The sequence below is a fragment of the Alexandromys fortis genome, unplaced genomic scaffold (genome assembly GCF_014885135.2).
Source record: "Alexandromys fortis isolate MF-2015 unplaced genomic scaffold, M_Fortis_MF-2015_v1.1 scaffold_26, whole genome shotgun sequence".
Taxonomy (NCBI): Eukaryota; Metazoa; Chordata; class Mammalia; order Rodentia; family Cricetidae; genus Alexandromys; species Alexandromys fortis.
This window is the reverse complement of record NW_026067894.1, coordinates 12,108,098-12,120,616: the sequence shown is the minus strand read 5'-3', so window position 1 is coordinate 12,120,616 and position 12,519 is coordinate 12,108,098. Positions and strand designations below refer to the sequence as shown.

The following is a 12,519-nucleotide window of genomic DNA, read 5'->3' as shown; positions in this document are numbered from 1 at the left end:
GTGGTTTTGGAGCCTGTCCTGGAACTAGCTCTTGTAGACCAGGCTGGTCTCAAACTCACAGAAATCCGCCTGCCTCTGCCTCCCAAGTGCTGGGATTAAAGGCGTGCGCCACCATCGCCCGGCGGAAATTTTTAATTAAAAAAAATTTTCAAAAAGTAGCTGGAGAAGCCGGGCAATGGTGGTGCACCCCTTAAATCCAAGCACTCGGGAGGCAGAGGCAGGCGGATCTCTGTGAGTTCGAGACCAGCCTGGTCTACAGAGCTAGTTCCAGGACAGGCTCCAAAGCCACAGAGAAACCCTGTCTCGGAAAAAAAAAATGTGGCTGGAGAGATGGCTCAGTGGTTAAGAACTCTTTCAGAGGTTCCAAGTTCAATTCCCAGCAATCACATCAGGTGCCTCACAACCATCTGTAATAGGATATGATGCCCTCTCCTGACATGCAGGTGTACATGCAGAGAGTTCATACATAAAATATATAAATAAATAAAATTAAGAGTCATACGTTTACTATGTTGCTAAGCAATATCATATATGGTAGAAACGCCCCTAAATGGTAAACTACACCTGGAATGAAAGAACTACATACACCTTAGCGGAGCCACAGCTCTGGGGTTTCCTGAGTATGGTAGCTTTTGGAACAGGCACATCTTACTGACACCCTGGAAGCTACGTCTGAGGCTGTATAGAAGGTTTAGAATCCAAGGCAGCTTCCATGCTGTGTCATCTGTACACGGCACCTGAGCCATGCCATACGGACAGCTTCAGGGACCTGACAGGAGCGTAGTAACCGGTTCTGCCCAGCTGCCCAGCTTTCCATGCCAGCCTGGTGCCAACTACCCGGTGCTCACGCATCTGGATGTACCTACCTTCGACCTACAGAGCCCCTGGACGGCACAGTAGTCCTGTTCGTTTCCTTTTTCTGAGAGTAGAGGATGCCCAAGGGCTGTGGATGGATAGTAAAAGGTGCGCAAGTGTCTGGAACGTGTCTTCTTCTTCTAAAGAAAAACCCTCACCACACCCCGCGCAGCCCTCCACAGTTGGTTCACACCCACGACATCACCAAGGTGTGCATCTCAAATGGATGCCGTCCCGTGAAATCCCCACGCCTGCTCTTCGTTGGCTACCAACCCTTCGCCAAAGCACAGAATTCTCACCCTAAGCGAGTGATCATTTTCTCTCTGGTCCTACAGCCATTAACAGCAAAATAGCATCTTTCTGCCAAATGGTCAGAAACCACACTCAGAGTAATTTCTTCATCCCCCCCCCCCCTTTTGAGTCAGGGTCTTACTGTATAGTACTGGCTAGCTTAAATTGCCTATGTAGACTGGACTGGCCTCAAACTCATAGATCCACCTGCCTCTGGAACCCAAGTGCTGGGATTAAAGGTGTGCTCACCACTGCCTGACTTCAAAGTCTTTCTCAATCACAAGTTGTGGGGGTTTTATTTATTTATTTATTTATTTATTTATTTATTTATTTATTTATTTATTTATTATGCATAGTGTTCTGCCTGCATATACACCTGCAGGCCAGAAGAGGGCACAAGATCTCATAGTTGGTTGTGAGTTGCTGGGACTTGAGCTCCTGATCCTCTGGCTGAGACACCTGGTATTTCATACCCGTACCTGGCTGGACGTCTAAGTTTCTGCATTATAAAGCTACATCAGACATTGGGCAAACTGTGAAACATCTGGTCTCAGAAACGGAACACAAAATTTGTTTGTTTTGTTTTGTAAGACAGGGTTTCTCTGCGTAACAGCCTCAGCTACCTGGACACTGTAGACCATGCTGACTTCGAACTCTCAGAGAGTGACTTCTGCCTCTGCCTCCTAAGTGCTGGGATTAAAGCCACACCACCCAGGACAAAACACAAAATTTAAAAATGAAAGATCATTTTTAAAACCCCAATTTATCATTTATCTAGAATTTCTCAATCTTGGTACTACTGATTTTTTTAATTAATTAATTAATTTTGAGATAGGGTCTCACTATGTATCCCTAGTTTGCCTAGAGGTAGCTACGTAAATCAGGGTGGCCTCAAACTCACCTGTCTCCGCCTCCTCGGGTACTGAGAGTAAAGGCCTGATGACCTGCTTCTGGGGCCTCTCCTATGTAAGATGGCTCAGCAACATCCCTGGGGCCTAGACCTACCAGAAGCCAGAAGTTCCCCGCCCTGCTTCTAACAATCAAAGGTAACCCAGATGATGTCAAATTTCTGTGTAGGACAAAATTATATCCAGCCGAGAAGCAGTGTTTTATGGTAAAACCTTTAAATTGATTTTTTTTTCTTACCCAGAGACATGAAGAAGTCACAAGATAGCTGAAAATGATCAGTCATGGCTCTACCAAGGAGGTAGGAGGCAGGCAGAGAAGCTGAATTGTGAGGTAGAAAGGTCATATTAAAACAGAAACAGATTAAATAAGAGCAAAAATATCAACTACAACTCCTGTAAGATAAATACATACCTCCATTTGAGTGCCCTTTCTGTTGAGATCTCTCGTAGTCTATTAAAGACAGCGTCTTGCTAAGTACTATGTGGCTCTGGCTGGCCTACAAATCCTCCTGCTTCAGCCTCCTCAGGACTAGGCTCGCAGGTATGGGCCAACATGTCCCACTGCAAATAACGGTTTTGTTTCAGGCAAGAAAAATATTTCTGGGCCCTGATAACGTTCGAAGTGTAACTCTTGATCTAGTCAGTGAATTCGTTTTGCAATGCTGAGGACTGAATCCACATCCCCAATGCTTTTTGTCATTGCTCCAGATGACACGTGGTAGAAGACTGGCTTAAAAAACTCTCAATACTTTTAATAAAATTTCAAAACTTTATTTACTTTTTATTTATTTATTTTTGAGATAGAGTCTCACTATGTATCACAGACTGGTCTGGAACTGTATAGACCAGTCTGGCCTTGAACTTATAAATAGAGATCTGCCTGGCTACACAGTGAGTTCAGGGCAGCCAAGGCTACACAGAGAGACCTGTCTTGAAAAACAAACAAACATTTTAACCCTTTGATGACCAGATAATACCTACAAGTCCATTCATAAATTCTTCTGATTATTGTTCAAGAGGCAGAAAGACAGAAGATTTCACTGCCTTTTGAAACTGTATTAAAATTAAAGGAAGACAAGGGGATTTTTTTAAAATCCACTTTGGATACTTTACTTAAGAAAAGGCTATGAAAGTGTTTTCTAGCACTTTGTTGGCCCTTCCTGCCAGCTGATGCTTTAAAGATGCTTGCTTTGCAACAATAGTGACCTGGCTGCAGCCTGGGTGAAAAGCAGACCGGCCTTAAAACCTGTTCTAGCCAGCTCCTTCCTTCTAGAAGGTCTTCTAAAAGTCGAAGGATCTGGGCTGGAGAGATGGCTCAGAGGTTAAGAAGTCCTGAGTTCAATTTCCAGCAACCACATGGTGGCTCACAAACTATCTGTAATGAGGCCTGGGGCCCTCTTCTGGCCTGCAGGCATGCATGCAGACAGAACACTGCTTTATAAAATAAATAAATCTTTAAAAGGAAAAAAAAAGCGGAAAGACCTAGAAACACAGCGTTAGACAAGCCTGCGCTTCTCCCCAGCTCAAGTGTGGGCATAAACCAGGTGAAAGAATCTTAGTGGGACAGCCATCTCCAGGTGCACCGAGTCGCTGCACGGAAATGACTTCGGAAAGCAGGGGACCATTTTGCATTTTGCCCGAACAACTTGTTTTATGATCTCAGAATAGGGTACTTGTATGCAATTGTCAAATAGCCTACCAGCCTGGCTCACAGGCTCTTTGGGGGTGGGGGTGGGGGGCTTGTTAATTTAACTTCATCCAGCTGGGCAAGCCTGGGAGACCTAATGAACTTGCTACAAACTTGCAGAGTTTGTCGGCACACAGCTCCCAACCTTCAGGAGTGCAGACTGCAATTTAGGGAGGACCTTTATGACCACGGAGCCAGCCCTTCCTGCTTTTTATCAAAGCAGGTTCCCTTCAACTTCGCCATAAAATTAAACTGTGGAACTTGTTATGAAAAGCTTGGCAGGGAAAGACTGGTACCCAGCCAGCACATTTTGCCACCTTTTCAGAAAACGGTAACGATAAGAGAATGCAGAAGATTGAAAGGGTGGTAAGCAGGGAGGATTTTCTTATTTTCCTCCCACCCAGAGTCGGCTTCTCAAAAAGGAAATTAGGAAGGCTCGGGACCAACCTTGAATCATTCGGAACCAAGGTGAGGCCCACAGAACCCGCAGAATCCATGCTAAAAACTCATCCATCAGTCTTCTGAGAGTCACGACACCCAGACTCGGCTATGCAGTCTAACAAGATGGAGGGGGAAACAGCCCCTAAGTTCCACAAAACTAGACAGACGGTCGGCTTTTACTGTAGAACAAGCAGCAACACCTAAAACCACTTTCCCAACGATTGATTCACGTGAGTGTCTCTCGGTCCGGTAAGCTGGGCCGACTGTGCGGCGGCTTGTCGTCGGACTCGTCCACAGCTGGGTCATTCTCTTCACCAGACTCCACATAGATGGGCCAGTCGTCCGCGTCACTCTTCCCGTGGCTTTCGGAAGAAGCCTCCCCGAGGCTAAGGTTGACGGGCATCAAATCGTCATCTTCATCGTGGGCGTCTGTGACACACGTGCAGCCGTCACACAACCCGAAGCGCCGCAGCCCCTGGGACAGGTGACTGGTAAAGGTTCTTCGACAGCCTTTGCAGATGATAGGACGGTTGGATCTGTGGACCTGGCAGCAGAAGCGGAGGCGGTAAATGCAACAGAAAAGGGGGTCGGCGAGTTGGAGAGATGACTTAGCAGTTAAGAGTGCCGGCGGGACAAACGGAAGTACATTGCTCTCCCACCCCAGGATGCTGAGTCTGGTGGGAAATTGGGGATACAGCTTACTCCACATCCATCTCAGGCGGAAGAGGCCCACAGTCTGCTGGCCCTGCCAGTTCTGGCCTCATGACAGCCATCCTTGAGAAAACCTGAATGTTCCCATGCCAGGGTTAACTTTCTAAGCGCCACCAGCCCGGCTTTAATCTGGCAAAAGAAAATGCCACCAAATTATCTAAAAACCTACAGGGAACAGAGACGTGAAAGGCAGGCTCGCCCTCAGATTAGAAAACAGACGTAGCCCTTGCAGTAACGTCACGGACACTTACGCTCAGGGCGTGGCTCCGAAGGTGCTCCTGCCGTGTGAACCTCTTGCCACAGGTCTCGCAGGGGTAAGGCCGCTCCCCAGTGTGCGATCGGATATGCCGCTTGAGGATGCCCTTCTGCTTGGCAGTGTAAGGGCAGAAAGGACACTTGTGGAGCTTGATGGGGACCACCAGCATGTCACCTGAGGAATCCAATAGACCGGAAACAGCATCAACCACAGCCAGCTTGCAGGGTGGGACTTGGAAACCCCATCATCCCAGACAGAGGAGAGTCAACAACTCCACCTGCTAGCAAGCGGCAAGATGCCAGTACTTGTCCAATTTTGTCTGGCTCCTGAAAGGTCAAAGGTCAAGTTTGCTAAGTGGGCTCCCCCCACTTTTCCTTCCCTGTGCTGGAGACTGAAGTCAGGGCCATGAGTGTGTTACACAGTCTGTCACTAAATGTCATCCCTATACACCTAGCTTGGTTTCTGGTCTTGAGTATTAGGCTTAACTGGCTGAAACATCTCTCCAGCCCATAAAAGTTTTTTGCTGTTGTTTTAAGATTTATTTTTTATGCTGGGCAATGGTGGTACATGCCTTCAATCCCAACACTTGGGAGGCAGAGGCAGGTGAATCTCTGTGTGTTCAAGGCTAGTCTGGTCTACTTATGTGGGATTCTCCTCTGTATGCTGAGATTACCACTGCTTAATAAAGAACCACTTTGAGCCTATGGCAGGGCAGAACAGAACTAGGCAGGGAAAGCTAGGCTGAATGCTGGGAGAAAGAAGGTTGGGGTCAGAGAGAAGCAATGTAGCCCCCAGCAGAGACAGATGCCATAACTTTACCCAGTAAGCCACAGCCTTGTGGCAATACACAGATTAATGGAAACAGGTTAATTTAAGATATGAGTGAGCCAGAAATACACTTAAGCTATTGGCCAAACAGTATTGCAAATGATATGGTTTCTGTTTGATTATCTTGGGGCTCAGCACCCAGGAACAAACAGTCTCCTACAACAAATTGGCGCCAACGTGGCCAACTAAAATCCACTTAAAACCTGAGAGGGTTTAGGAAGGAATTCCAGGCACAAAACAAGACAAAACCAGAGTTAAGCATGGCTTAATGCCATGACTCCTTTAAGAGAGGTTTTCCTGATTCAGTGATAGCAGAAAAAAGCCACACAGTTTTGAAATGGCGGCTTCCTGGGCATGAACTCTGGACCTTTCAGGAGTTTGTGGGCAGTGTGCTGCAAGTTACTTGGTGGCAGCATAGGCCAACTGGTTATCAGAGCTGAGGTGGTGAGGACAGCTCGTACTGGGCAGTCTCAGAGGTAGTAAATATGCTTCCTCCATGTTGAACTGGGCAGAGCAAGCAGGCAGGGCCATGTTGTCCCTAGCCACACCCACTTAGCATTAAAAAAAAAAGTGGTTCTAGTCAGAAAAGGATTACAGATACAATAAAGACAAATCCAGATAAAAAAAAAAAAGACCTCTATGTTGGATAAATGTACATAGGGTTGGGACAGAGAAGAAAAAGAGTATAGAGAGTTATAAAAAATAGGAATAAAGAAAAATAAGCCACGTAAAGATGGAATATACACAGAGAGTATGCATTATGTAAATTATCATGTTTTCTTTGAATTTATTAACTGTAAAGAAACTAAGTACAGAGAGACATTTCATTGTATGGGCTGCTAAGATAAACCAACATATATGTTTTAAAGGTTTCTTGATTTCAAAATATGGGTCAAAGGATATGTTGCTTTGGAAAAGAGGCTCTTCTTTTGTTTCCACAGAGGATGAGAGCCTGTGGAATCCTTCCAGATAATGTGGTTTGATGGACCAAGAGCCCCTGAAAGGTCACTGTGAACACCACCAAAAATTACTTTGCCCAACGAAAAGCAGGAAGCAGTTTGGAGAGAACTGTGCCCCAATTCCCTAAATGATTGTTTGTAAACATTTGTTTATATTTAAAGGGAGATATGCTATAGAGATTTGCATTGGTATGGATCTTGGTTTATTGATACAAATTTAAGATCAATTTTGTTATATATGTATATTTCTGCTTTTAAGGTAAGAGGTTTGTGCAACTCATTTAAAAATGTGATGTATAATTAAGAAATATAGGTAATAGTCATCTATAATAGTCAAGCTTGTAGTCCTGTTAGGTTTTCTAGATATACAGAGATATATTTCAGATAGATAGATATTCTACAGATCTTTCAAAGACTACAGAATATGGGCATTTAAAATGTTTTAAGAAGTTATGACTTTTCATAACAGTGAGACACAATTGCTCCTGGCAGCACCAATCACTTCAAGAGGAAGATAGGCATTGAAGAGGCTCCTCATGGAGCTTGTTAGCCATTTGGGCAAGAAACTCCTCTTGCCTGAACTGTCTGATGGGCCTGTAGGCTGAAGATAGATGTTCTAAAGGTAGAGAAGATCTCTGGGTGACTGTCCAGGCAGAAAGATGTCTATGTCAATTCTAGAGTTTTGGAAGTTGCTAACAATGCACTTCCTGTTTACTTAGGTAATATTATATCCTTCTGGAGTTTTTGATAGAGTTGAAGAATATATTGCCGGGTGGTGGTGGTGCACGCCTTTATTCCCAGCATTCGGGAGGCAGAGGCAGGTGGATCTCTGTGAGTTCAAGGCCAGCCTGGTCTACAAGAGCTAGTTCCAGGACAGGCTCCAAGGCTACAGAGAAACCCTATCTTGAAGAAAAAAAAAAGAATATATAGTTCTAGTTACAGTTTTTCTTATTTATGATAAAAGATAGATATAAATATTATAACTATAATTCTTGCTTGATACCTGTCTTGTTATATGTAATTTTACTATGTTAAAGTTAAAACCTTCCTTTTTATTTAAACAGAAAAGGGGAGGTGATGTGGGATTCTCTTCTGTATGCTGTGAATATCATTGGTTAATAAAGAAGCTCTTTTGGGCCTGTTATAGGATAGAGCAGAGGAAGGTGGGGAAAACCAAACTTAATGCTGGGAGAAAGAAAGCAGAATCAGGAGAAGCCATGTAGCCCTGCCAGAGACAGAAGCCAGAACTTTAGCCAGTAAGCCACAGCCTTGTAATGATACACAGATTAATGGAGATGAGTGAGCCAGAAATATGCTCAAGCTATTGGTCAAACAGTATTGCAAATAATATGGTTTCTGTGTGGTTATTTTGGGGATAAGCAGCCAGGAACAGCCTCCTATAACAGTCTACAGAATGAGTTTCAGGGCATTCAGGGATACACAGAGAAACCCTGACTCGAAAACAAAACAAAATGGAATAGGTATGGTCTGCTTGGAGGTGTGTCATTGGGGACAGGCTTTGAAGTTTCAGAAGATCAAGCAAGGCCTAGTGTCTATCTTCTTCCTGCTGCCTGCAGATCAAGATAGAGAACTCTCAGCCCCTTCTCCAGCACCATGTCTGCCTGCACACTGCCATGCTTTCTGCCACGATGATAATGGACTGAACCTCTGAAACTGTGAGCCAGCTCCAATGAAATGTTTTATAAGACTTGCCTTGTTCATGGTGTCTCTTCAGAGCAACAGAAACTCTAAGACACGTAGTGTACTTGGGAATACATGTGCCATAAAGCATGACAAACTTGTGGCTGCACCTAGAAGTTTATTTTTTTTATTTTTATTTTTTACTTTTTTTTTTGGTTTTTCGAGACAGGGTTTCATTTTAAACATGATGAGCCTGGGATTCCATGATAACCCTGAAAGAAACCTAAAACCTCACCAAAATCTCGGGGAGAGGCATGCTTTCACTTTAATTATTGTTGGCATTGGTTTTCCAGAACTAGCTCCAAAGCCAGGAAAATGCCAATATGCACCAGGGAAGATGGACAGAGCTGGATTTCTGGGGATCACAGGCCGGCCAGTTTAGCAAAACTAGTAAGCTGAAGGTCAACAAAAGATAGTGTCTCTAAAAACAAAGTAGGGGCTAGAGAGATGGATAAACACCTTAGAGCACTGGTTGCTCTTCCAGAAGACATGGGTTCAATTCCTAACATACCCATGGCAGCTCAAAGCCATCAGTAACTTCAGTCCAAGGGGATCTACCGCCCTCTGCATGCATATGATGTACAGATAGATATTCACACAGGCAAAACTTCCATACATATGAAATAAAACAAATTTCCATTTAAAAAACAAAGTTGGGTGGTGATGGCTCACGCCTAGAATCCCAGCACTTGGGAAGCAGACATAGTTGGATCTCTGTGAGTTCAAGGCCAAGCCTGCTCTACAGAGTAAGTTCCAGGGCAGGCAGGGCTACACAGAGAAACCCTATCTCGAAAACAAAACAAAAACAAGGTGGACATCTCTTGAGGTGCAACATCTAATATTGCCCCCAGGTCTCCACACGCATGCACACAGACACATGGTACACAGAGTCTACATACAACAAGTACTCAATTAGTACCTATTGATACTGGCGGTGGTGGCAGCAATGCCGGCGGTGGTAGCGGTGGGGAGACCGTGGTGCTGCCTGTCATGACGATGGGAGAACACAAGGCACAGACAAAAGTGGGGAGACAGAATGACTGCGATCGGAACTCACCTGAGTCCTCTCTATACCAGTCGTTCTGGACGTCCATCACGGAACTCATGGCCGCTCCTGCACCTTCCAGTCTCCCCTCCCAACTATGAGAAAACTGATGATCCGAGTCATCTTTGCTCTGGACAGCACCGCTGCGCAGGAGAGCTTCCAGGAACTGCTTCACGTGGTAGCTGCTGTAAGTCAAGTCCAAGGCCTGGTGACCCGACAGGCCGTCCTCCGCATGGGCCAGTGGGGCGGCATACTGCTGCAGCTGCTCGCTGGTCTCCACCTCTACCCTGGCCACATCAAACTCCACCTTGGGTTCAACCCGCCTGGGCACAATAGAAAGGTCACTGTCAGAGGCGCCGGAGCTCTGGCTGTCTTTGACCACCAGTTCCAAGGGATGGCAGTCATCACACGGGGATGCTCTCGTACACTCCATGCTCCCTTCTCCCGCTACTGGGGAGGAGACAAAGCTCTTGGTACCACAGGACGTCCCCTCCGGTCCTGAACTTGGACTTCCACTGTCTATCTGATGAGCTGCGGCGGCAGCTGCTGCCGCAGCCGCTGCCACAGCTGCAGCCACGGCGGCTTCTTTCTCCATCTTCCGGCAAATGTCAAGGGAAGACCTGATGTACGCCTTGCAGAAGTTGACCACGTCATTCATCTGCAGGTAGCTGGCAGCGGACATAACTTCAATCACATTCTCGCCACACAAGTCCAACTTCCCGGAGTAGAGAAAATCTAAGATGGTGGAGAAGGCGTCCGAGGTGACAATGTCCAAGGAGGCAGTGCTGTGCCGCCCACTGTCCTCAATGTAGTGAAGGAGCAGGGCCCGGAAGTAGCCACTGTTAGCAAACAAGATGTTCCTGTGGGCCTTGAAGACGCGCCCTTCCACGATGATGCTGCAATCACAGAAAAAGTCCCTTTTCCGCTGCTCGTTCAGCTCCCCCAAGAGCTTGGCGCAATAGGACTGCGCCTCCATTTCTCCACCAGCTACTGCCGCTCTGGAGGGGCCTGGAGCTCTGCCAAGATTTTTAGATATAAAACTTTAGGTTCACCAAGATAAAATCGAGTATTTTCTCTAATTTTCCCAAATACAAATGGACTGGATATTGTAACTATAATTCTTTCTTGTTAACCTTTTTTTTTGTATATAATTTTACTATGCTAAAGTTAAAACCTTCCTTTTAAATTAGAGGAAAGGGGGAAATGCTGTGGAATAATCCTCCTGTACACTGTGTGAATATATGTCGCTATGATTGGTTTAATAAACAAGCTGACTGGCCAATAGCTGAACAGGGTAAGGTTAGGCAGGAGGAAGGTCGCAGAATCAGAGGAGATTCCAGCCAGCTGCCAGGGAAGCAGGACATGTAGAAAATGAGGTAACAAGCTATGAGACACATGAGGGCTGGAGAGATGACTCAGAGGTTAAGAGCGCTGGCTGCTCTTCCAGATGTCAATTCTCTGTAAATATATATATATATTAAAGATGAGGCTATATATCTTCATCTATAATGAGATCTGGTGCCCTCTTCTGGCATGAAGGCATGCATGCAGACATTATATATAATAAACGAATCTTTAAAAAAAGGAACAAGGGGCTGGAGAGATGGCTCAGTGGTTAAGAGCATTGCCTGCTCTTCCAAAGGTCCTGAGTTCAATTCCTGGCAACCACATGGTAGCTTACAACCATCTGTAAAGAGGTCTGGTGCCCTCTTCTGGCCTGCAGACATGCACACAGACAGAATATTGTATACATAATAAATAAATAAACAAATTAATTTAAAAAAGGAACAAAAAGTAATGATAGCTAACTGCATGTCACAGTACTTGGTGTTTTACATGGGTTCTTTCTACAACTTTTTATAAAAACCTTGTGGGAGGAGCAGGTATGGTGGTCCATCCTCGTGATTCTTGTATTCAGAACTCTGAGACAGAAGGATCAGAAGTTCTAGGCCAACTCAGAATAGAGAATGAGACCCTGTCTATAAATAAACAAACGGGGGCTGGAGAAAGGATTCAGTAGCTAAGAGAACTTACTCCTCTTCCCAGGGGACTGGAGTTCAGTTTCCAACATCCATACTGGGCAGCTCCCAATCACTTGTTACTCTAGCTATAAGGGATTCAATACCCTCTGTTCGCCTGCATGGGCACCTACATTCCTATACATAAAAATATATCTTCCAAAAAATGGAAAAATAAAACTGGCTGGGAGATGGGGTGGTACACAACTTTAATTCCAGCACTCACTAGTCAGAGGCAAGAGGATCTCTGTGAATTTAAGGCCAGACTGGTCTACAGAAGGTTCCAGGACAGCCAGAGATACACAGAGAAGCCCTGCCTCAAAAACAAACAAAACATAAATTTGGCACTTGAGAGGCAGAGACCAGAGAATGAGGAATAGGTCATCTTTGATTTTTTTTACTTATTTATTTATATTACGTGTATGTCTGTATATATGCATTTGAGCATGTGGGTACCATAGTGCACATGCAGGAGTCAATTCTTTGACCATATAGGTTCTGGAAGTTGAAATCAGATCATTGGGCTCAATGGCAAGTTCTTTTACATTCTGAGCCATCTCAACATCCCCAATATCATCTTTGATCATACAGAGAGTTCAATGCCAGCTTGGTCTAGCATTGAAACCGTCTCAACAAACAAAAAAAGTCTGGGGATGTGGCTCAGCTGGCAGAGTGCCTGCCTGGCAAACATAAAGGTCTGAGTTCCATCCCCAGCTCCGCATAAACTGAACATGGTGGCAGACACCTGTAATCCCAGCACTAGTGAGGTAGGAGGATCAGGAGTTCAAGGCCCTCCTCAGCAATATAGCTAGTTCTAGG

General features: G+C 45.2%; 1 protein-coding gene across 1 annotated transcript; it reads right to left on the bottom strand.

The window, feature by feature from the left end:
- Positions 1-2,917: 2,917 nt before the first annotated feature.
- Zbtb8b (zinc finger and BTB domain containing 8B) lies at positions 2,918-10,741 on the bottom strand. Its single transcript, XM_050151709.1, has 3 exons — positions 9,695-10,741; positions 5,145-5,323; positions 2,918-4,726 (listed from the first exon to the last, which is right to left on the bottom strand). The coding sequence occupies exons 1-3, from the start codon at positions 10,656-10,658 to the stop codon at positions 4,409-4,411; spliced, it is 1,461 nt and encodes a 486-aa protein (XP_050007666.1). The 5' UTR covers positions 10,659-10,741; the 3' UTR covers positions 2,918-4,408.
- Positions 10,742-12,519: the final 1,778 nt, after the last annotated feature.

What these genes read in the sequence shown, in the direction of transcription:
- Zbtb8b (XM_050151709.1), bottom strand. Translation starts at nt 10,658, where the DNA reads ATGGAGGCGCAGTCCTATTGCGCCAAGCTCTTGGGGGAGCTGAACGAG. An exon ending in CTGGTATAGAGAGGACTCAG is followed by an intron (nt 5,324 to 9,694) that starts GTGAGTTCCGAT and finishes TGGATTCCTCAG; the next exon opens with GTGACATGCTGGTGGTCCCC. An exon ending in TTCGGAGCCACGCCCTGAGC is followed by an intron (nt 4,727 to 5,144) that starts GTAAGTGTCCGT and finishes TTCTGCTGCCAG; the next exon opens with GTCCACAGATCCAACCGTCC.